Source organism: Corythoichthys intestinalis, chromosome 21 (assembly GCF_030265065.1).
Source record: "Corythoichthys intestinalis isolate RoL2023-P3 chromosome 21, ASM3026506v1, whole genome shotgun sequence".
In the NCBI taxonomy this organism is placed as follows: Eukaryota; Metazoa; Chordata; class Actinopteri; order Syngnathiformes; family Syngnathidae; genus Corythoichthys; species Corythoichthys intestinalis.
The window spans coordinates 35,042,005-35,065,058 of NC_080415.1; the positions used below are offsets into that span (position 1 = coordinate 35,042,005).

The 23,054-nt window shown below is 39.3% G+C and overlaps 1 protein-coding gene across 1 annotated transcript; it reads right to left on the bottom strand.

Annotated features, from left to right (window-relative positions):
- Positions 1-766: 766 nt before the first annotated feature.
- foxk2a (forkhead box K2a) lies at positions 767-22,211 on the bottom strand. The gene is made up of 9 exons (XM_057827064.1): positions 21,744-22,211; positions 18,005-18,199; positions 14,436-14,577; positions 14,060-14,206; positions 12,297-12,490; positions 12,020-12,222; positions 8,531-8,788; positions 8,249-8,443; positions 767-3,771 (listed from the first exon to the last, which is right to left on the bottom strand). Exons 1-9 carry the CDS (start codon positions 22,037-22,039, stop codon positions 3,536-3,538), a joined length of 1,866 nt encoding a protein of 621 aa, XP_057683047.1. The 5' UTR covers positions 22,040-22,211; the 3' UTR covers positions 767-3,535.
- Between the last annotated feature and the right edge of the window lie 843 nt (positions 22,212-23,054).

A 23,054-nucleotide genomic window follows, 5' to 3' on the forward strand; every position in this document is an offset into this window, starting at 1 on the left:
CCGTAAAAAAAAGACCATGTATAGTAAGGCTTTTCTTCCGCAACAAAAATGACCAAGTATAATGCGGCTTTTTATGCATAATAAATGACGATGTATGGTAAGGCTTTTTTGCGTAAAAATTGACAATGTAAAGTAAGGCTTTTTGGCGTAAAAATAGACAATGTAAAGTATGGCTTTTTTGCATCAAAAACGAAGATGTATAATAAGGCTTTTTTTGGGCGTAAAAAACAGACTGAAAGTAAGGCTTTTTTTGCAACAACAACAAAAAAAAAGATCAAATATAGAAAGGCTTTTTTCCATTAAAAACGACAATCAACATCAGCGACAACGTAGGGCTTTGTGTAAAAAACATTAAAAAATTAATTTAAATAAAAAAATTAAAAAAAAGGAAACGTGTAAGGATTTTTCCCCCGTATACCATATAAAGTAAAGCTTTTTTTTTCGTAAAAACATGGCCATGTAAAGTCTGGCTTTTTCACCGCGACAAAATTGAGCATGTAAAGTAAGGCTTTTTTTCCCATAAAAATGAGCATCAGCCTTCGCGTTGTGACCCAGGAATTAAACGGCTGATTCCACACACACCGCGTCCCGGATAAGTTATATACTAGGACGTGGCTTGGTTAATGTCAGTGTCCTTTCCATGTCAGTCGACCCGGGAAATTGCTTTCAGACACCAGGTCTACCTGGGATTTAACCAGAGTTATCCATATGTCTGAAAGGGGCTTAAATTGAATGTTTAATCCCACTTCAAACATCTACACCAGTCAATGAAAACCAAGGAGTTGAATTTTGGCGCATTTCACACCATTTGCTGCTGATTTTCAGTCACTTCCTGTTGATTTGGAGGCATTTCTGGGTCACAGAACAGGAAGTGACCCGGGAAAGAGTAGGCAGCGACTCAAATTTAATCGGAAGTGACCTGCAAATGCCCTAAAATAAACAGGAAAAATGATATAGGAGAATATAAACAACCTTTTGGAATACAAAGTACTGTATTGGCCCGAATATAAGACAGCCCTGATTATAAGACGACCCCCCCTTTTTCAAGAATCAAGTTTGAAAAAAAAGACTTTTTGAACACCAAATTATTTTTATACAGAAAATACAGTACATCTGAAACAAACATTGCAATAAAATAATGCCAACTGGTTAAACTTGAGAGAAGCTGAGATCTGTCATTACTAGGGGTGTCAAACGATTAAAATTTTTTAATCGAGTTAATTACAGCTTAAAAATTAATTAATCGCAATTCAAACTATCTATAAAATATGCCATATTTTTCTGTAAATTATTGTTGGAATGGAAAGACAAGGCGGATATATACATACAACATACTGTACATAAGTACTGTATTTGTTTATTGTAACAATAAATCCACAAATGGCATTAACATTCTTTCTGTTAAAGTGACCCAAGGATAGAAAGACTTGTAGTTCTTAAAACGATAAATGTTATAGTTACAAGTTGTAGTAATTTTATATTAAAACCCCTCTTCATGTTTTCGTTTTAATAAAATTTGTAAAATTTTCAATCAAAAGTAGAGTTAATGTAATAAGAATAAAAATAACAATAATAAGAACAGAGTGACCAAAGTCTGAGTAAGTTTTACGTGCATTTTGCATAGCTATTTTGATATGGAATGCCAGTTCATTTTGCATTGTTGTTTAACTGTGAGAATAGGGTCTCATTACTATAGACTGAAGTGCTTTTCTTTTTGTGAACATTATTTTTTTTGAGAGGGATAGGAATATTATTTTTGTTGTGCTTTCACTAAACGATACTTATGTTTGTTGTGAAGGAGAAGCTTATGCCAATAAACGGCGCGGTCCAAAGAACGCCTGTGTCCACTCGCCTTTATAATATATATATCTCTGTACATATCTTACCCAAAATACAACAAGAGAGACATAATTGCCACTAAAAGAAAGAAAACGTACCGAAATATGTGGGGAGCACAAATAGCAATTTGCATTGCATTGTGCATACAGCATAAACATCTCACAACTACTAATTCTCCCACATTTAGAAGAAATAACATTAGTATGGAACGGCGCTGCCCCCAAGCGGCCGGTGGCATTCTCTTCACTCTTAATGTCCATAAACGGCCTCATTGTAATCTGTTGAAGGCAATGTGCGAGCTGGTCATTCAGTGCATGCGTTAATTGCGTCAAATATTTTAACATGATTAATTAAAAAATAATTAACGTCCGTTAACACGATAATTTTGACAGCCCTAGTCATTACAGAACATTACTCCTCAAGTTCAGCATTCGCTTAATTGATATCTGGCGCCATCTAGCGTCAGGAATGGGCATAATGTCTAGACCCCGAATATAAGACGACTCCCACTTTTTCAGTCTTATTTCAATGCAAAAAACACCATCTTATATTCGGGCCAATACGTTATATCACAGTTTCGATAGTTTGTCACAACTCTAATTGTGAATGAAGTTTTTTTTTTTTTTTTAACTCAAAGAAATAAACGCAGGAGACAGTGTTTTAAATAAATTCTTATATATATATATATATATATATTTATATATAAAAAGCATTTACCCACTGAAGCAAAACAAAACACCTATCACTTCTTTCCTCGTGTAACAGAGAATACAAAATGATTCGACACGTTTAGTTAACAGAACAGCATTAGGAAAACAAAGGAGACTTGCCACAACCTCAACACAAAAAAGATTAAAAAAAACAAAACAAAAAAAACGATCAATCGAACGCAAGAGAAATACACAACTAAAAATAGGGGTAAGTGCAGCACTGCGGAATCGATAAGCATAGATTCAGTCTAAACGTTCTTCAGTTCCATATTCAGATAATCAGTACAATATATCTCTAGATCTGTTAACATGCAATATGGTCAAATACGCACGGGAATATCATTATTTTAATCATCTCATTGGACATTTGTAAAATATGAAAAAAGGTCTGTCCATGTACAGTGGTGGAAAAACAAAATTCATTTCCATGAATGAGCAGTAGAGAATCCACTCTATTAGTGTTTTCTTTAAAAACAAACAAAAAAGACTACATTCATTTCACTGAACAAAGTTCACATACAAAAACAAACAAAAATCAAAATATCAGTTGATATATTAAATGTTCATGAAGACCCCGTTTATAGTTTTTCAATCTGAATTCATCCTTGGAGAAATGACGAGCTCCAAAGACACATTTGCACAATGGAATACTGCATATAGATCTACTCACAACTGGGTCGAGGGAAGCTAGCTGCCGAAGATGGGAACGTCCACACGTACGCGCGCTTCCCTTGGTGGGCGATATTTGATGGCGCCACACACGTAAGTGCTGAGAATGATGACTGGAGGTTATTGGTTTCGTCCCTAATGAGTCTGGAATTTGAGTTCCGCAATGAAACAATGCTGGGATTTTTAATTCCGCGACATTGGAACATTCTCTTTTTTGTAATCTTTTTTTTTTGGCACTTTGCCGAACCAGTAAAGGTGAAGAGGTCAAAGTGTGGACGGCGTGAGGCTCAAGGATGCATATGGTTGGGAAGGAGGGGCTACTGGTTGCTCACCGCTTCTCTAACCTCCGCTTCTCCGGCGCTATCGGCACTGGCGGAACCGTTGCTGTTGCTGCCGTTCGCAGCCACAGCCGCCGCCTCGTCGTCGTCGCCATCCTGCGTCTTTCCCCGCTTGGACGCGGGGGCCTCCTGAAGATCCCCGTTCTGTCTTTTAGTGGGCAGGGACGCAGAGGCTGAAGCGTGGGTGGCCAGAAGGTGGAGAGGGTTTGCTACTGCTGTAGAAGAGAAAAAAAAATATAGCCATTAATTTGGAATGGTAAACCATTTAAAGTAGGGCTGTTCCGATCATGTTTTTTTGCTCCCGATCGTTTTAGTTTGAGTATCTGCCGATCCCGATATTTCCCGATCCGACTGCTTTTTTTTTGTGCTCCCGATTCAATTCCAATCATTCCCGATAATTTTTCCCGATCATATACATTTTGGCAATGCATTAAGAAAAAAACGAATAAACTCGGACGAATATGTACATTCAACTAGAGGTGTGCGAAATTTCCGATTCTTAGATTATTCGCGATTCGGCCGTGGAAGATTCGAGAACGATTCACAAACATCCAAATTCCGATTATTGAAATATGTCAAGTAAAGCGGAAGTAAAACACACTCAGCGTGCAGCGCGGTCTTCGGGAAGCAATTACCCGGCCCCTCGGGTAATGCCAATGCTCAACTCACGGCTCTAGCTCAACTCATGCCGTGAGATAAAAAAATAAAATAAAATAAACAACATACCTGACTGCTGCCGAAAGCTGCTACAAAGTACGTCCACAATACATAATGTTATGGTAGATATCATATTTATATAAGACTAGATGTAGAATAGACTCGATGGCGATAGCAGCAAATGTTGAGAAAGCCAGATGCGGTGTTAGTAAATGGCCGCCATCTTAGAGCAGCAGACTTCCCTGCAAGGCTGTTGTAGCGAACCTTCCAAGCGAACCTAATTAACTTTTTATCTAAAATACTCCTAAATCGGTAAAATATTGACTAGAATCTATCTTTAAAATAGTTTTAAAACTTTCACATGTCGAAAGTAGACAAAAAGGAAACTATGGAATAACAGGAGCAATTTTAACAACTTTAACGGTTGATTCACAACATTAAATTAATTGAATGTAGTGTAAAGCTGCTGATACAGAATGGGCATTTGAGTATATTATTTATGTTTTTAACTGTTAACTTGATACTGAAATAGTTGTTTATTTAAGCCCGTGAGGCTTTTTTTTGTTTGTTTGTTTTTTTACAGTTTTTGTAACTAATGTACAAAACATTAGCAGCTAATGGGGGGGGGGTGTCATCAATAATCGATTTATAATTGAACCGTAGCCTCTGAATCGTAATCGTATCGTTAGGTGACCAAAGATTCCCACCTCTACATTCAACATACAGTACATAAGTACTGTATTTGTTTATTATGACAATAAATCCTCAAGATGGCATTTACATTATTAACATTCTTTCTGTGAGAGGGATCCACAGATAGAAAGACTTGTAATTCTTAAAGGAGAAAAGTGACTTTGTATATTGTGACTAAATATTGCCATCTAGTGTATTTGTTGAGCTTTCAGTAAATGATACTGTAGCCATTTAACTTCTGCCCAAATGCATGGTGGGAAGTGCAACCATGACTGTGCGTAGTGGTACCAATTGATATATCTTCTCTGCGTTGGGAAATAACATAGGGTGTGAAGAAAAACATCAATAACTACCTTTCTTCCCAATATTGCTTCCCACGATATTTCTAATTTTAGGGAGAGGGTTTGTAAGGCTTTAGCCAATTAAAAAAAGGCTCCAAAGGCTACCAAAATTCACTCTACTCATTTTACGCTGCCTTTTAGCTCCATATAAAGGTAAAACAGCGCCCTTACAGATTGAACGCGACAATGCGTGAATAGGTCGTGCAGCGCATGCGTTAATTGCGATAAATATTTTAACGTGATTAATTTTTTAAAAAACTAACGGGATAAATTTGATAACCCTACCTTAAGCCTAAACTAAGACTCTGGATGAGTGTAACATATTATGTCAGTAACGTTAAATACAATTAGAAAACGATTTGATTAAAAAATATTTATATATATTTAAAAAAGGCATGTCCGATATTTTTTAGCCGATTCCGATACTTTGAAAATGACGTGATCGGACCCCTAATTTAAAGGGATCCTCTATTTTTAAGACAAGTAAATCTTAAAAGATAAATGTTACTATGAGTTATAATAATTTGATATCAAAACCCCTCTTAATGTTTTTGTTTTAATAAAGTTTGTAAAATTATTTTAAGTGATAGGTCGCCATTCTTGTTACGTCGCAGTGCGTGACGTCACCGGGCCCGTTGCCGAAATTCCAGCGTGTTACTCGTAAGCTTTCCCAACATGTCGTCAGTTCTACCCTTCCTATTTGAACCAGATCTGAAAAAGTGAAGAGCAGGACAGCACTGTCAGTCGTTCACAAGACTAGCTTCAGGGAAAAATGTGTGCAGCAAATACCTGATAAGACAAAAGTTGGGCAAAAGTCTCAATGACAACAGAGCGAGAGAGTGTATGCGGTTGGGAACTCCGGTTGGGAGCGAGAGTGTATGCTGTTGAGAACTCCGGTTTTATTAGCAGATATTCAAGGTAAGCATATTGCTTTTTCAAACTTATCCCAATATAATTATGTAGATTGTTAGCATCCAGAGCTGTCGTGTGCTTTACAAACAGTACAGGCAAAAGAGCACACCTTTTGTAATCCATGTCTTGTACATTGTAACGCATGGTACGTAGGATACGTGTATAAAAGTACCAAAAAGGGGAGAAGCTTACACTTAAGCACATTTATTCACAAAAAATAAGTCCACCTTGACCACTCTTCACTCGGGAGCTCAGCAATACGCAAACACGCGTTCCCTGACGAACTCCAACACTGCTGTAAGGTCCACGTCAGAGTCACTGTCGTCACTGTAGCGTGCCATAGTGCTTTAATTATTTAGTATGATTTGTGGAAAACTCCCACGAAGAATAGTCAACAAAAAAGATAGCAATAGTAATCCAAATCCGTGTTTTTTACTCACTCGAAGATCCAGGAATTAGACCGATCCCATGGCAATGTTGCAGCCGCGATCAGGCAGTCGATTCCATAAAATAGACTGATCCGAAAAGCCGCTGTGGGACCGACGAATCAAAAAAATGGACAGATCCGAAACCAATATTGCAGACGTGGTGGGACCGTGGGATCCAGAAAATAGACGGATCCCTTACTTGACTGAGGATCCAGGGAAAATGTTCGGGCGCCAGTTGTAACGCATGGTGGGTAGGATACATGCATACTGGGACCAAAAAGGGGGAGAAGCTTCCACTTATGCACATTCATTCACTAAAAATAATAATTCCACCTTGACCACTCACTTCACTTCCCCTGTTTCCATTTGACCGGAAATTGCATCCAAAAGAAGCACATTGTGGCATTTTACTTCGCGAGTTTAGACAGCAATAAGCAATTGTTGAACACGCTACACATTTGGAAAGCTCCCAATGACGTCATCACTGCGAGCCCGCAAACCATGGCGCCAACTAACGGTCAAAATATGTAGTAAATATTATAAAATATTGCCATTGATTTAACATTTTATGTGTTTCTAACAATATGTTTTAGTACCAGAGAACAATTGTGGTTTATTAGAGCCTACATGTATTTAAGTTAGAGGATCACTTTAAGATAGCTTTGTCATTAGTTTTGTTTTTGGCAGCCCTTTTAATTTTTGTCTTACTCTTTTGGACGATAATACTTGTTAATAGGGATGTAACGGTACACAAAAATCTCGGTTCGGTACGTACCTCGGTTTTGAGGTCACGTTTCGGTTCATTTTCGGTACAGTAAGAAAAAATGCAAAATATAAATGTGCTAGTTGTTTATTACACAGTTTTGTGCTTTCAACAATAGGAACAGTAGCCTATACAAAGCTAGAATTCTGCTCAAAAAGTAGCAGCTATTTAAAGTAGGGCTGTCAAACGATTAAAATTTTTCATTGAGTTAATTACAGGTTAAAAATTAATTAATCGTAATTCAAACTATCTATAAAATATGCCATATTTTTCTGTAAATTATTGTTGGAATGGAAAGTTAAGACACAAGATGGATATATACATTCAACATACGGTACATAAGTACTGTATTCGTTTATTATAACAATAAATCAACAAGATGGCATTAACATAATTAACATTCTGTTAAAGCGATCCATGGATAGAAAGACTTCTTAAAAGATAAATGTTAGTACAAGTTATAGAAATTTTACATTAAAACCCCTCCTAATGTTTTCGTTTAAATAAAATTTGTAAAATTTTAAATAAAAAAATAAACTAGTAGCTCGCCATTGTTGATGTCAATAATTACACAATGCTCATGTGGTGCTGAAACCCATAAAATTATTCGCACCCAAGCGCCAGCAGAGGGCGACAAAACACAAAAAAAACAAGTAACACGTGGACATTACACTGTGCAGTCATTTTAATCTGTTTGAGCGGGGCATGTGCGTTAAATGTGTCAAATATTTTAACGTGATTAAGAAAAAAAATTAATTACCGCCCGTTAACGCGATAATTTTGACAGCCTTAGTTTTAATGTTTTTTAATGACCTACATTAACCCTGTAACCAAGTTTGAAAAAAATACTGTTCACGTATACACAAAGAATTGTCGCACTTCGGGTTGGGGAGCGTACCTGTTCCAGTAGAACTAATGGGGACCAAGTGAGTCCCATTCTGTGTGATAGCCTTAATGGGAAGCTGGTGCTGACCGAGCGGAGCCTGTTGCATGATGGTTACAGTAGTCAGCGGAGCGGCCTGAGAGCTCTGGATGATGCGACCGACTCCCCCTATAGACGAGCTCGTGATGGATGGGAGCGGCTCTACTTTAACTATTCACAAGAGAGATACGACATCATCATGCTAATCATAGATAAATATATAGCCTTTACATCAAACAGGACCGAGTCTAGGCAGACCTTTGATCTCTTGATGCTCTCCCCCTCCATTCTCCTGAGAGTCCGGCTTGAGCGTAGCAGCGGGCTGCGTGCCGACGGTCGTCATGGTGACGGCGGAAATCTGGTGGACGACCTGCACCGCCTGCATGACGGGCGCCGGGCTAACTGTTGTCGTCACTATGGCCGGCGTGGCCACGGTGTAGGTCACAGGCTTGACGGTCGTCTGAGGCACCTGGCGTTGCACCGCAATCAATACGGGCTGGTTGCCGAGTGGAGAACCTGTTGGCCATTTCGTTAAATGAGCAATATTGTTCACCGTAGTCAGTAAAGGAAATTGTGAGCCGTTTCAGTCAGTGTTGTTTTCGTCGGTGATGACGATAACGAAAATATTTAGTTTATGAACAATTTTTTTTGTGACGATGACTAGCTAAAAACGAGTCTTGGAAACTGAAAAGATAAAGTAATGGATCCCAGGTTTCGTCTGACAAGACAAGAACGAGATGAAAATTCACCATAGTTTCAGTCATAAGTTCACTATGTGTGACATTTTCTTATCATATGTGTAGTTAGCACACATCGCAGCAGTGTTTGGTCGTATCACGCATGTGACATGCTGCGCTGCCCTCCTCCACCCCAAACACACTCTTAGGTGGCTCCTTTTGTGAAACACATGTGTCAGGTGCAGCTTGGTAAGTTTTGTTTTCTTATCTTATCTTGGCTAGATAAGCAGGGTTTCCCCTACAGATAAAAGATGGTGGCGCACTGCCACACCAAAATAAAAGCCGCCACGCCTTGCAAAAAGAGATGTTTTTTTGTTTTTTTTAAGGCCATTTCAAACTAGCAGCAGCCTAGTGTGAAGGGTTCATTGGGTCCTATTCATTGTGTACTGTAATGTCTAACTAAGCGCGGCCCCCTTAAGAGACGATCGGACTGGGGAGCTGTGACGTAGAAGGAAGCGAGAAGGAGAACAGGCGAGATAGCATGAGATAGCAGTCTCATGTCGCGTTGTTATTTTGTTATTGTTTTTCTTTATTATTGTTGCCACAGTAAAGTGGGTAAGCCAATACCTACTCCTCTCCTTCTTACCCCCATTCAGGGCATTACAATATTTTGGATCGGACTTTTCGGCGAAAGTGAGCGATGGACGGCTGTCTTGTTTGAATGAAATTGCGCCGAGAGGCAGGGCCCAAAATAGAGCCTTGCTCTACTTTCAGAGCGCCGCCGCGCTAGCACCAACAATGTATTCAATAGCAGAGAGGCAGGCGTACTTAAATATGTGCTATCAGGCTGTTTCGGAAGACGGAAAGAAGCAATCACGGCTGACGAAACCTTGATAAATGCTTTTTTCCCCAAGTTTCGCGAGCTCTGGGACACTTGAAAAATGACTCTCTAAGCTAACTGGTCCCTCGATGTGCGTATGTGTGGAAATGTAGTTCACGGACCACAACAAAAAAAAAACTATTCACCTTCTCATCCAAACTAGTAAAACTCATTACGTGGCAATTAGAATTTCCCCCGACTCCTTGAAATGGGTCCATTACAAGGGCGTGGGTTTGGTCTCAATATTGGTAGGGACGATATAACAGCATAACTTGCATGTACACTTTTTGCTGGGGACGGGACATTAATAAGACCAAACAGATTGGGTGAACGGGGGTCACCAATATAAACCTAACCTAAAAGGCCTCCTGACTGTCCGGACCCCTGGCTGGATGGACATCCTCGTTGCTACCCCCGTCTCATCTGGCTACATGGACCTCTTCTTGTTCCTTTTCTCCACTGCATCTTTACGGACTGAAACTTCGCCTGTTAATTCCCATTAGCAGTCCTGGGACTTCCTGTCTATCCGTCCTGGCAGTGGATCTCTCCTGACTGTGGTACTCCCCAAGGTTTCTCATTTTCTCCCGAAGACTCTGGAGTTTTTGGAGTTTTTCCTTGCCGACATGGAGGGTCTAAAGATGGGGGATACCCAGGACTTGAACTTTATTTATTTATCTTTGTTACTTCATTTGCCGTTTCTGATTATGTATCATATTGCCTCTGCAAGGCCCTTTGAGACAACCTTGTTGTGATCCAGGGCTATACAAATAAATTGAATTAATTGATAGGCTAAATTATCAAGGCATAAATAAATCTGTATCGACTTGTACTAACTTTCACCCTGCAAATTTATAACGTCATAATATGATAATTTTTCTTGAATCTAGTCAAATAATTTTCTCCATATTGTTTTGAATAATAAAGACTAGTTAACAGAATAATGGGTCAGATTATTTAGTTTAGGTAAATATTACCATTTATTCTTATTTTAAGGCCATACATCTAATGGTAGGGCATTTTTCACCAAAATCAAGGGAAAAAATGCTTTCAAATAATGTTTTGAACAATATCAATTCTTGAATTAAGAACATTTGTGACAATTTTTCTTCTAAAGATTAAATATACTCACTTTTTGCTTAAAATAAGTGTGTTAAGAAAAATAGCTATATGAAAATAATCTTATTTCAAGAAATCTAAGCGAGTAAAATTGACTTGAAGCACTGGCAGATAATTTCACTTATTTCTAGTAGATTTACACTGAAAACAAGGAAATTAACTACTCATTAGCATATTTTATAGATGGTTTGAATTGCGATTAATTACGATTAATTAATTTTTAAGCTGTAATTAACTCGATTAAAAATTTTAATCGTTTGACAGCCCTAAAATAAATAAATAACATTTCTTGCTCAGTGGCGACCTTCACGTCGGGGAGTTCCGGCAAGAAATTCTAGCCACTTTGACCCCTGAGTATGATGCAAATAAGGTTGCTTAAAAGTTGGTGGGGACATTTTGAGCATCCTGAAAAGTTGCGAGTCTTATGTCCCTAATGTCCCTATGAAAACCTACGCCATTGTTTCATTAACAGAAGGACTATAATGGTTATGGTAATGTAGTACGTATTAGGGCCAATTAAAAGGAAAAAGAAGGACTACGAGATGTAAGTCGTACTATTGCTACGAGAAAAAAAGTCTGATTATTATGTAGGGTAATGTAGCTGTAATCGGCTACACATTTTACGTACATGTAACTGAGAGCTACGAGTCTATGACTGGCTAATGAAATATTTCAAATAGATCTTTGATATGGTTCTTCTTGGGGGGAAAAAAAAAAAGAAAAAAAAAATCTCATGTGTGTATGATGCAATTTCGCTGTGGCACAACATGGTGAGGCTGTTCAACTCAGATACAGCCCACTACCACAGCTTCAAAAATCCTAGGGGAAACCCTGATAAGCTATATTGCTTTAGCCTTTAAAAGGTCTGTGCTAAGTTATCATCACACACTAAATGTAACTTGTAGCATTAGCATAGCATAGCTTCCAGGTTAGCATTAGCATTTAACGTTGGATTTCAAATATGTTTACAGTTTTGGAAATGTCATTGAAAGCCCAGTTGAAAATAAAAACAAGGTACGTATCAGTTTTCAATGGAATGGCTCACATTTTTCTATGATTGTGTGTTTGAAATACCAGAGGAGTTCTGTGCAAAGCGAGCCTCTTGAATGACAGCAAGTTTGGACTGGACGGTGGCAGTTGGGGTCGGGGCTGGTGGCGGGGTTTGCTCGTGTTCCATGGGCACTGGGGACCCCTCTCTTGAGAGGCTATCTGGGGTCTGTACGCCACTAGAATGAGCCGACAGTGCCCCTGTGTGATTGGGAGAAGCGGGAGCACTCCTGGAAAAGACAAGATAGTAAACCATTTCGATTGATCAATGTGTTCAACCACAAGGTTAAGATCGGTAGCGTACCTCGAAGACAGTGGTCCTACTGGGGTCCTGAAACAAGGCACCCCCCTAGGCCTGCGTTTCCTAAAGGCTTGTTCGATGAGTTTGCCTTCGGAAGCCGGGTCGATCCTCCAGAACGATCCTTTCCCGGGTTCCTCCTGAGAGCGCGCTACCTTGATGAAGTACCGGTTCAGGGACAGGTTGTGGCGGATGGAGTTCTAGAAGCATGCGGTCACACACAAATTAAAAACAGGTTCATCAATATAATGATGTGGGATATAGGGTGTGCTCACAATAGGTGATACAAGGCTCACGATAACGATTATCTCACGATATGGCGATATTGTCGATACATGCGTCAGGAAATTATCCTATGATATTTTAGAGTACAACTACCGTAATTTCCCGAATTTAAGGCGCACCCGTATATACTGCGCACCCCAAATTTACTTGTAAAATCTATGGAAAACTATTGTACCCGTTTATAACGCGTACCCTAATTTTAGCACCAATAAATAGAAGAATAGAAGAAAACAGAGCTTGTGTACAGATACAGAAATGTCATTTTGCTGACTGGTGAAACACAGCACAAGCATAGCACATTGGTAGTTCAAAACATTACCATAAACTGACAATATTTACGGTAATAATATGATTTGACAGCTTCTCCAACTTACCAGAATCTAGGAGAAAAAAAAACAGAAGTGACTTTTCTTTTAAAGGCTGCTGTATAACTGTATAACTAGCTCTTTTCATCATGATGAATAAATGTTTCTTCCATGGATTGACACGGTAAAATGAAAGTGAGAACGTAAGTCGGAAATCCGAGAGAGCTCATCGCTGCCGACACGACAGTAACAATAGGAACTATTGTTATTTGGGTTTGAGTTTCCCGACGGACAGATATAGTTGACGGACACAGGAAGTCTGTGTTGTTACGTTTGTTATGGTCCGAGTTGCGGAGCTGCAATCAACGTTGACTCAAATGAGTTCAAGAAACTAAATTCTGTGCTTTATGAAGAGGGAAAAAAGCAGAATTTAACACAGACGAAATCATTCGCCGATCAGAGTGAAGTATTACTGAAACAAAATGGTGATGTCACGTACCGTAATGGTCGGCAACGGATCGCCGCATACGTTTCTTCAACACAACGTGGTCGTGTCAATTAAAAAAAATTGGCTTATATATATATGTGTGTCTCCATCCATGTACACATTTTACAAGCTGATTTTGGGGGAAAAAAAGTGTGCGTATTATATATTCGTGCGTATATATAAATATTCGGGAAATTACGGTAATAAACAGAAAAACAAGCTCCTTCTGCTGTGAATTGGAATGAGTTTAACACGAGTAGACGTCCAATCCATTTGAAGTGGACGACTTTCCCTTTGTTTCACATCACCTGAACTTTATTCTGCAAACCAATAAATGTTCCTAATCCAATTACTCAATTTTTCGAACTAACTAGTTGCTAGATTAATCGACTACTAAAATAATCGATAGCTGCAGTCCTAATCAAGTATAAAATTGAATACTTTGGAGAATTTGCTTTCTTATAAAGTCATGCTATACTCCTTTATGCATCAATTTCTTTTATTGTAAACAAAGAATTCGCAAATGATTTACTCGAAAAAAAAAAAAATTACAAAATGCCTTCTTTTCATAGTTGGTAGCTCTTTTTCAAAATCGGTCACTAGCTGATAAAGTGTATTCAACCCTGTAATCATTTAATTTGTGAGCTGAATGAGAAACAAAACACTGCAAATAAAGTGAGCATGGCACTGACCTGCCAGCCTTTATCAGCTGTTCTGTAGTAAGGGTAATTCTTTGTGATGTGGGTGTATATTCCATTCAGTGTCAGTTGTTTATCTGGGGCCATGGTGATGGCTTGGACAATCAGTTGTGCGTACGAGTACGGAGGTTTGGAATCATCCTGTAGAGAATAACAGTGACAAGTGTTGTTGAGACCATTTTACAAGCTAAAAAAAATGTTTGTACACACACGATACACATTCAAAAGTTCACTCGAGGTCTGTATTCCAAAGTCTACTCATACAAGTGTTGGGCAATTTTTACACTTCAATGAGTAACCATGGATGTTTTGAGGACAGGAAAATGTTCCTCAAAGTTTACAGTAAAAAAAAAAACAAAAAACAACTCACCTTTGGGCTGTCTTCACCTGATGCTTCCTTGTCATTTTCTGAGTGAGAGTTATCCGCTATAAGGTCCGAGGCCAGAACCCGGCCACTTCTATAACTGGACAGTCCTGCCCCTCTTGGACTGGATGGGCAGGAGTTTGCAGCACTATAAAAATTAGAGACAGACCGATTATCAGCCAGGCTGATTATCTGCACCGATATTTGGAAATTTAACATATATTGGTAACTGCCTTTTTTTAAAAATCCAACCGGCCGGAAAAAAAAAAAAAAAAAAAATCCTTATAAAACTGGGTTATTTCGGCTAGAATTCAGCCGCGCCTCTCTCTCCTGCACTAGTATTCAGCCAGTTCTCTGACTGGTTTAAATGGTAAATAGAGTTACACTTGTATTGCGCTTTTCCAACTTTTTAAGGCCCTCAAAGGGCTTCACACTCTATCCTCATCTACCTACTGGTGACCCAGCACCAGGAGCAACGTGAGGTTTAGTATCTTGCTGAAGGATACTCAGACGAGGTCATCAGGGCGGAGAATCGGACCAACAACCTCTGGGTTGAGGAAGGACTACTCTAACATTGAATTACACCACCCCTTTTATTGGTTATTTTTTTCAATTTGTGTCATTCAATAAACATGCTTTAGGCATTTAAACGGAGTTCAGTGTTTACATTATTCTTTTTTTTTTAACGTCAATTTTTACACTTTTACTGCAAATGAATATCGGCTCCAAAAATCGATTAGAGGCCCTTCTAACTACTAATAATCAGTATCGGTCTTGGAAAACCAATTTCGGTTGGTCGCTAATAAAAATGGAAAAAAATGTTAGTCCATGTTTTTTTCTGCAAGGGCATCTGACTGAGTGCCGGCCCTCAGCATAGGCGATTTAGGCGGTTGCGTAGGGCGCCATCTAGTGGAGGGTGCGCCAAGTTGCTTTAGAGGGAAAAAATATACTCATCCTACGCTTCCTGAACATTTTCTAACATATTAAGTATACACTTCAAGATGCTAAATATTCATTCATTCATCTTCCGAGCCGGGTATATAAAAATTATATCATTTTCAAAATTACTGTAATTTCCGGACTATAAGCCGCTACTTTTTTCTTCATTCTGAATCCTGCCGCTTATAGTCCATTACGGCTTATTTGTTGATTTATTTGGGTTAATAGGTAACACTTTATTTAAGAGCAGGGTCATAAGACTGCCATAAGACCGTCATAACTATGACATGACACTATCATGGGCATTACTGAATGCTTATTACAGATGTCATTAAGTGTTATCTGGCAAATTATGTCACTAACTCCATCTATGTCCAGCTTGGATCTTTTACATCCATTCAAAAGTGAGATAATTTGCCGGATAACACTAAATGACATGTGTTATAAGCATTTATTAATACTCATGACCGTGTCATGTCATAATTATGATTGTTTAATGGCAGTCTTATGGGGCCACTGTCTAATTAAGTGTTACCAAATACAATAACTAGCAATTAAAGAAACAACTTGAACAGTAACTGAAGAAATATTTAGCACAGAACATGAATTTTGATTGTTATTCACATCTGTGGCGCTGCACTGCATGCTAGGAGGCATGTTGGACAACAACAGCGTAGACAGCAGGAACAGCAGAGGTTGACTGTCTCCCCAAAGGGAGCAGTGATGGCCAAATGACGCTTCTTGAAGCAATGAAGCTTTGCAGCCATTTGGTTTAAAACTTCATGGTGGTTCATTTGGTCTTACGACAGTCGTATGATGCCGCTGTCAAATAGTGTTACCAGTTAATATCTTTTGGTGTAAATATCCCATAATATAGTGAGGACAGCAGCGGCTTAGTCCAGTGCGGCTTATCTATGAACAAATGCCGTTTTCGTGCCAAATTTCGTGGGTCGCACCTTATAGTGCGAAAATTACGGTACTTCTGCATTGAATCAGTGACCGTGAGTCAGATCATGACCTGGCGCCCTAAAACTCTTATTTTGTTCCTCTTGTGCGCTTGTTCACAGTCAAAGGTGTGGGGAGGGGTTGAGCATCGTTTAACTGTGTTAGCAGCTACCGCTATTGATAAATGACTGTCTCACTTCAGTTACCGTCAATACATTTAAGACTTTTAGTATGAAAATGTCCAAGCCCTCAGGTGCTGCTTTAAGAAAATGACGAAAGGTGTTGGAGGAAAAATGGAAAATTTATTGTCATAAATAAAAGCGAAACATGAAAATAGCGCTCGCTAGCTTTGCAGATAGCTTTAACAGACTCACCCACTACTACATCAATGCAAGTTAAGTGCAGTGTTTATCCCCCTCACTTCCACCTAAAGCACTTATGTAAGTGTGGGTTTTCCCACACAGGCTCTGGCTATTATTAAAAATAAACACCATACGGCGGGAATATTAGGCAAAGCGCACTTTAAATTGGACTTTCATGTAGTGAGCGGAACCTTTAATTTCTCATTTCAGGTGAACCAGAAACAGTAAACCACAAAGAGGTACACCCTTGCTGTGAAAATACATGTTTGAAAAAAAAATATTGTTATTTTTGGGGAGGCTCCTACCTACACTTTGGCCAAGAACTCCTAGTCACCCAGGGCCGGCCCTGGACTGACTAAAGCAGTGCTTCTCAATTATTTTCTGTCACAACCTCCCCCCAGAAAGACGTAAAAGTTTCGCGCCCCCCACACAACTCTCTGCCGCCACTGTAAATTGTATCAGTTGCCTATAAATTATTAATATAAGTATACCTCTGCATAATATTGTGTCCTTTTTAATATTAAAGAAAAAATATATACAGTAGCTCAACTTACAATATAGAAAAGACTTAAAGTGCAAAACTTTGCATTAAATAAAAAAAAAAAAAAAAAAAAAGTCACATCCAATCTGTAAAAATACATTCACGGTACCATTTAATAGTGAACAATAAATTTTAATAACATCAATCAATAAATAATAATACATTCAAATAACCATTTAACCGTAAAAACAAATTAATCGAACAAAAAAAAAAAAAAAACAGTATCATTGGACAGTGGGACAGTTTTTATTTTTGCTGTTTTGCACTGAGTACCTTGGTATGCCACCTTATATGATGCTAACAGTGCTCGCTGGTTTACTGATGTAACACTGCGAAACAAAGCGGGACGATTGTTGGAAATATTCGGCACGTCTTAGCTGAAAAAAAAATCAAGTGGCTCATCAATGTGAGTGGGTTCTAATGTTTATAAGTGACATCTTATTTGATATGGCTTCCTGCTGTCCATTACAAACATTTTTAGACACAGACTGGTCTTTTCTCGTCTCCCACTGTATTAAAACTCAAAGCCAAATGCTACATACGCTTAGTCATATTTCCTAGTCTTAGTTGGTCACATCTCCAGTGCTCTTTGCTGTGTGCTCTTGTTGTGTTCCAAAATACTGCACACACAAAATGATACATTATTCTAGTACTGCAAAAGTAAGTTCCCCGAGGTCACATGCGCCACCCCTGACAATGCTCCGCGCCCCCCTAGGGGGGCCCGCCCCACTATTTGAGAAGTACTGGACTAAGGCAATGACATCATCAACACTATGACTTTGACTCACCTTATGGTGCCTGTAGGTGAAGGCAGTGGGCTCATAAGGTGGGCAATATTGTCCGGAATGTTGATGGTAAGAGGGGAAATTTGGGGTTGTACGGACTTTATCGGCATTTCGGGCGCGTTCCTCTGCTCCTTTTTGTCGTTTAAAAGTGCAGTGAATGTGATTTTTATGCTTGTGCTGGGGAATCGGAAGCAACATCTGAAAAGAAATGCAAAAATGTATTCAATCACAAGCTTTCCATTGTTACGAGAACCGACACTTTGGTACAAAGTCAATACCAAGATTCTGAAACTGTGACGGTACTGCTTTTTCTGCAATACCCATATCGTCGTTCTAAAATGTCGGTACTAAAATGCACAATAATACAACGGGCTGCTGCCCACAACCCACACCAGCTCTCAGCTCCCGCTTCCGTATACGTTACTTCACATGCCCCGAGCCCCTCTTAAAGGAGACGCGAATATTTACAGACATTACAATAGGCTATCGTTCATTGTCATTCTGTAAAAAAATATTTTGAAGGCCGTATATGCACACTTTTGCACAGTTCGTTATTGTTTTTTTAAAGCCTACGTGCACTTTGTTTTATTTTATTGTGTAAGACTTGAATGTTACATGCCACTAGTTAAGCACAGTATTTTTTTTTACACTTGACAGCATCATGCTGCAACTGGTCTGTAAAAACAGTATTTTTTTTTACACTTGAATGCTGCATGACTGATGCACAATATTTTGTTGTATTGTTTAATACACAAAAGCAACCCTACAGTACATGCAGAGTTTTGTATATTCTATTGTTAGATACTTTAAAGCAACATTAGGTAACTTTTCAGTTTTGGTCGATTTTAGCGACGCCGGTGGATAAAAGCGGTAGTGTTTTGCCTTAAGGAAGATTGCATTTCCCATGAGGACCAACACGCACCAGCAAAGTGTCATGAAATCATGATCTCCCTGTCGCCTGTAGATGGATTAAATGATATTTCCGTTTCCAGCGGTTGTGTGAAGGATGAATAGTTATAAGTAAATGAATCCAGTTGTGAGTATACAATAGCATATGACAGTTAGCAACCGTGTGGCTTAGTGTGGCTATCCACCCCCACCCCACCCGACTTGTCAGCGCTGACGAGTTCGGTTGGGGGGGGGGGGGGGGCGTCACGCCAGCAAGTGACAACCAGAACAATGTTGATTCTTCAGTACCTTTTTATCCTGGTAGCCTTGTTTTTCCTCCTCGGACAAAACTTTTTGTATCTTTTATTGCTCTGCCATCTTTGCAGAATTAGAGCAAAAGCGTTCGCATTGACTTGCCTTCCGTCTTAATAATGAATAGGGAAAGGAGGAAGTGACTTATTCCGTAAAGCAGTCAGCACATTAGTAGTTTTTTTTTGTGTGTGGTAGGGTTCTTGCCACCAGGGCTGTCAAAAGGAAAAAATATATACTTGAAATATTTAATATGTTAAATTTTTTATGTATATATCAAGTAGAACAGAAAATTTAGACAATGATTTGAATAAAAAAGAAATACAGTGGTACCTCTACATACGAATTTAATTCGTTCCAGGACCTTGTTTGTAAGTCGAAAAGGTCGTATGTCGAGCAGGATTTTCCCATAGGAATACATTATAATTCCATTAATTCGTTCCAAAGCCTAAAAACACACTAAATTCTTAATAAATACTGCTGGCACTGTTACAAATGGCAATTAAACATAGAAAAACAAATAAGTTATAAATAAATAATTCAGAGTAATATAATAATAAGAAGAATAATTAATAATTATTCCTGTAAATAATGTAACGAATCGGATTCTAATATGGCGGACACTTTTTACTGTCCCTGAACGCACCGCGAAGCTGACGTCTCAGTGAGATAGGTCGGTGCGGTAGAGATAATACTTTCGTTTTCTTGAGAGCAGTCAACTGCTTAAGACAATGGGCGTTTTGTGTTGGATAAGTTCTTAAATAAATGATAAAAACGTGACGAAGCTGGCGATTTCCTTGGCAATGTTACCACAATGATAATTGTCACCTTAACTTATAAATAGTGGCGAACGGTGGTCGGAAGAGGACCACGGAGCTGTATTGTTGAGCCAGTTCAGGGACGCGCACCCCAAGCTCATATTTTTCTATAACTTGCATCTTCATTTCAAAGGTAAGCATCACTTTTTTCCTTGTTTCTCCAACTGTATCAACTTTTTTTGAAAACTGTGTTGATTTCTCACACAAGAAAATCCACCGTGCGTTCGTTTGCAGTGCTGTCATGTCGTCGTATTTCGAGCAACTCGTCGGATGTAGAAACAAATGGCGGCTCAAATTTTACGTCGGATGTCGAAAAGATCGTGTGTCGAAGTGATCGTATGTAGAGGTACCACTGTATGTCAATGTAAAGTAAAATAAATTAAGGGTCATTCAGGGGCCCCCATGGTCCTGAGGCCCGGGACAACATACCCAGTTGCCCCCCAAACCCCCTCCCCCCTGTCGATGGGCTTGCTTGCCACCCTCCTCAAAGTTAATTAGTCCCAGTGAAAGCGATACAGACCCCCTCAAGATATAAAAGAGGTGTCATTCAACTAGTTGTCAGTCGACGCATCACAAATGTTATGAAAATATTTTATAACGGTTGAAAACTTACCTAGTGTTGCTTTAATGCACATTATTCTAATACTTTAAAGCTGGATGCCATTTTCTCTATAAAAGCAAACAGTATAGTTTACTTGGATTTATAGTTTTTTTTTTACACTTTGGTATCGAGAATCATTGAATTTCAATGGTTTCGGCATCGACTACTGAATTGCTGGTATCGTGACATACCTAATCAATACTACATAAAATGACTGACATGTTCCATATTTATTATTATTCATCTTTTACTTGAGGTCTGAGAGTGTTGTTGCCATAGAATTCAGTAAACAAAACAATAATAGGGAAGTTTGCACAGATTGTTTTGGGCTAAACCAAAGGCGCGGAACACACAGGGAAAACAAGAGACGTTTATTTAATCTGACGGTCAAATCATAAACAGTTTAATTACGAATTTTAATTAATTTATGAAAGACTGATCTAGCCTACAAAATGTGTAAAAATGGTTAACGTAAAATATGACAAACTCAAATCGCCATTTTGTCAGGTTACACGCGGTGGCAACTTGAATACACGATTGTTTTGGCAACACGTGAATGTAGCTTACTAGCTTCGTGTGCTAGCATGTAGACTACGTCATCCCGTAGAAAATTCCCTCACTTTTACTCAAATTCCAAATTAATCTCTATCTAATGACAATTTCATTAGAATTCGAATACAAGCGAATTGCAAAACACCCCGCTTTCAATTCGGCGTACACAAAAACAGTGAATTTCACGAAAATAAATCACATTTACGTCAAATTGTGCCATAAACAATGAAATTAAGGTAAATTATCACTCAAGTGTGCAAATTCCTGGGAGAAATGTGTCAATCTGCTTGCTTTTGGGGTGAAAATACACACGCCGAATTGTACAAAACTGAAAAACGCCTTAAATAATGAAATAAATGACGCTTTTCGTGCGTTATTGGATTGTTTACACATGCAAACATAAATTCCATTAGCATATCCTCATGGAGGTTTGGTGTGACGTTACCGCAATACAAACCCCGAGCGTTCCTTGACACAACACGTGCAACACCGCTGCCGGACAACAAAACAACAACACAGGAGAACGTAACGCGGAATGTATAAAGGTTAAAACACGGAAATTCAATATTCTTACATTCGTGGAAGCTGCAGAGGTGGAGCCCCCCTTCTCTGGAACACCCCATCCACAAACACCCCATTTTTTCCCAGGCATCGGAGATAGAATTCCCCCGTGCCTGTACCATCTTCGCTCGCTGTAAAAATCTCGAGGTGCCTCCTGGAAATGAAGCTGGAATGTCCCATGCTGACGTCCACGGAGCCCTGCGAGGAGTTCCGGCCAATGGTCACCGACCTTTTCTTCATCAAATACTCGAATTCTCGGCCCTCCAGCCGGGCTATAGCCGACCCCGACATCCCGCTTACCACCGCCATCTTTTGAGTTATCTGGTGGGTATTTTGATTTAATGTTAAAGGGGAAAATGTTCAAGGATATGCAGGAAGGTGAGGAGGTTACTTGACTTCGGGGGGTAAAGAATGGGCCCAATTTTACAATGTTCAGATAGCAAGGAACGTGCCAGACCGTGGTTACGGCGGCTCCGACCCACCGCCGCGAAGAAGAGGGAGGGGGGAAGAAGCTCGTGGTCCAATCAAAATCGGACAAACGGACGGAAGTGATGTGACAGACGTATTGATTAACCAATGACACGCGACGTTGGGGCGGCGTAGTTGTAGTGTTTACCAATTGCAACCACAATAAAAATAGCCATAGCAATACGCGGTTGGTTGCGCCGGAGACTGACACGCAGATGAATGGAAGGGTGGAAGACTCGGCACTGTAGTATAATGGAAGGGATTGTATATTGCTATATCCTTTGTGTTGTCTCGAGATTGCGTGCTTTACAGTAAAACCATAACCGTTCCTAACCGGTAAATCCATTCCAAAGTATTATTTAGAAAAAAAAAAAAAAAAAGATTAACGTCATTCATTTGGCCAGAGTATAGATCAGTGGTTTAAAGCAACCCACGGATAGAAAGCATTGTACCGTAATTTTCGGACTATAAGCCGCTACTTGACAATTCATCAGCATTAACAACTGCACGTCCCCTGCTGTTTCCGGACAACAAGGTGTCCCCCAGGGTTCAGTTCTTGGCCCCTCCTCTTCATTCTTCACATCCACCCCCTTGGTCAGATCATCCGTAAATTTGGACTGCAATTTCACTACTACGCCGATGACATCCAAATATATTTCTCCACAAAAACCATTTCACACAGCACCAAATCTACACTTCACAACTGGCTCAGCGATTAAATCCTGGATGCAAGTAAACTATCTTCAACTCAACAGTAACAAATCGGACATAATCATCATCAACCGTGCAGCTCACATTAAAGACAGTCAATTTTCCTGTACCATCGGCAACTGCAACCTCCCTCTCTCAACACACT

Bases quoted from the DNA above. Each gene is read 5' to 3' on its own strand.
- foxk2a (XM_057827064.1), bottom strand. From the start codon at position 22,039: ATGGCGGTGGTAAGCGGGATGTCGGGGTCGGCTATAGCCCGGCTGGAG. The intron at 14,207-14,435 runs GTGAGTTGTTTT...TATTCTCTACAG, and splicing joins CAGGTGAAGACAGCCCAAAG to GATGATTCCAAACCTCCGTA. The intron at 8,444-8,530 runs GTCTGCCTAGAC...TCTTGTGAATAG, and splicing joins AGAGCATCAAGAGATCAAAG to TTAAAGTAGAGCCGCTCCCA.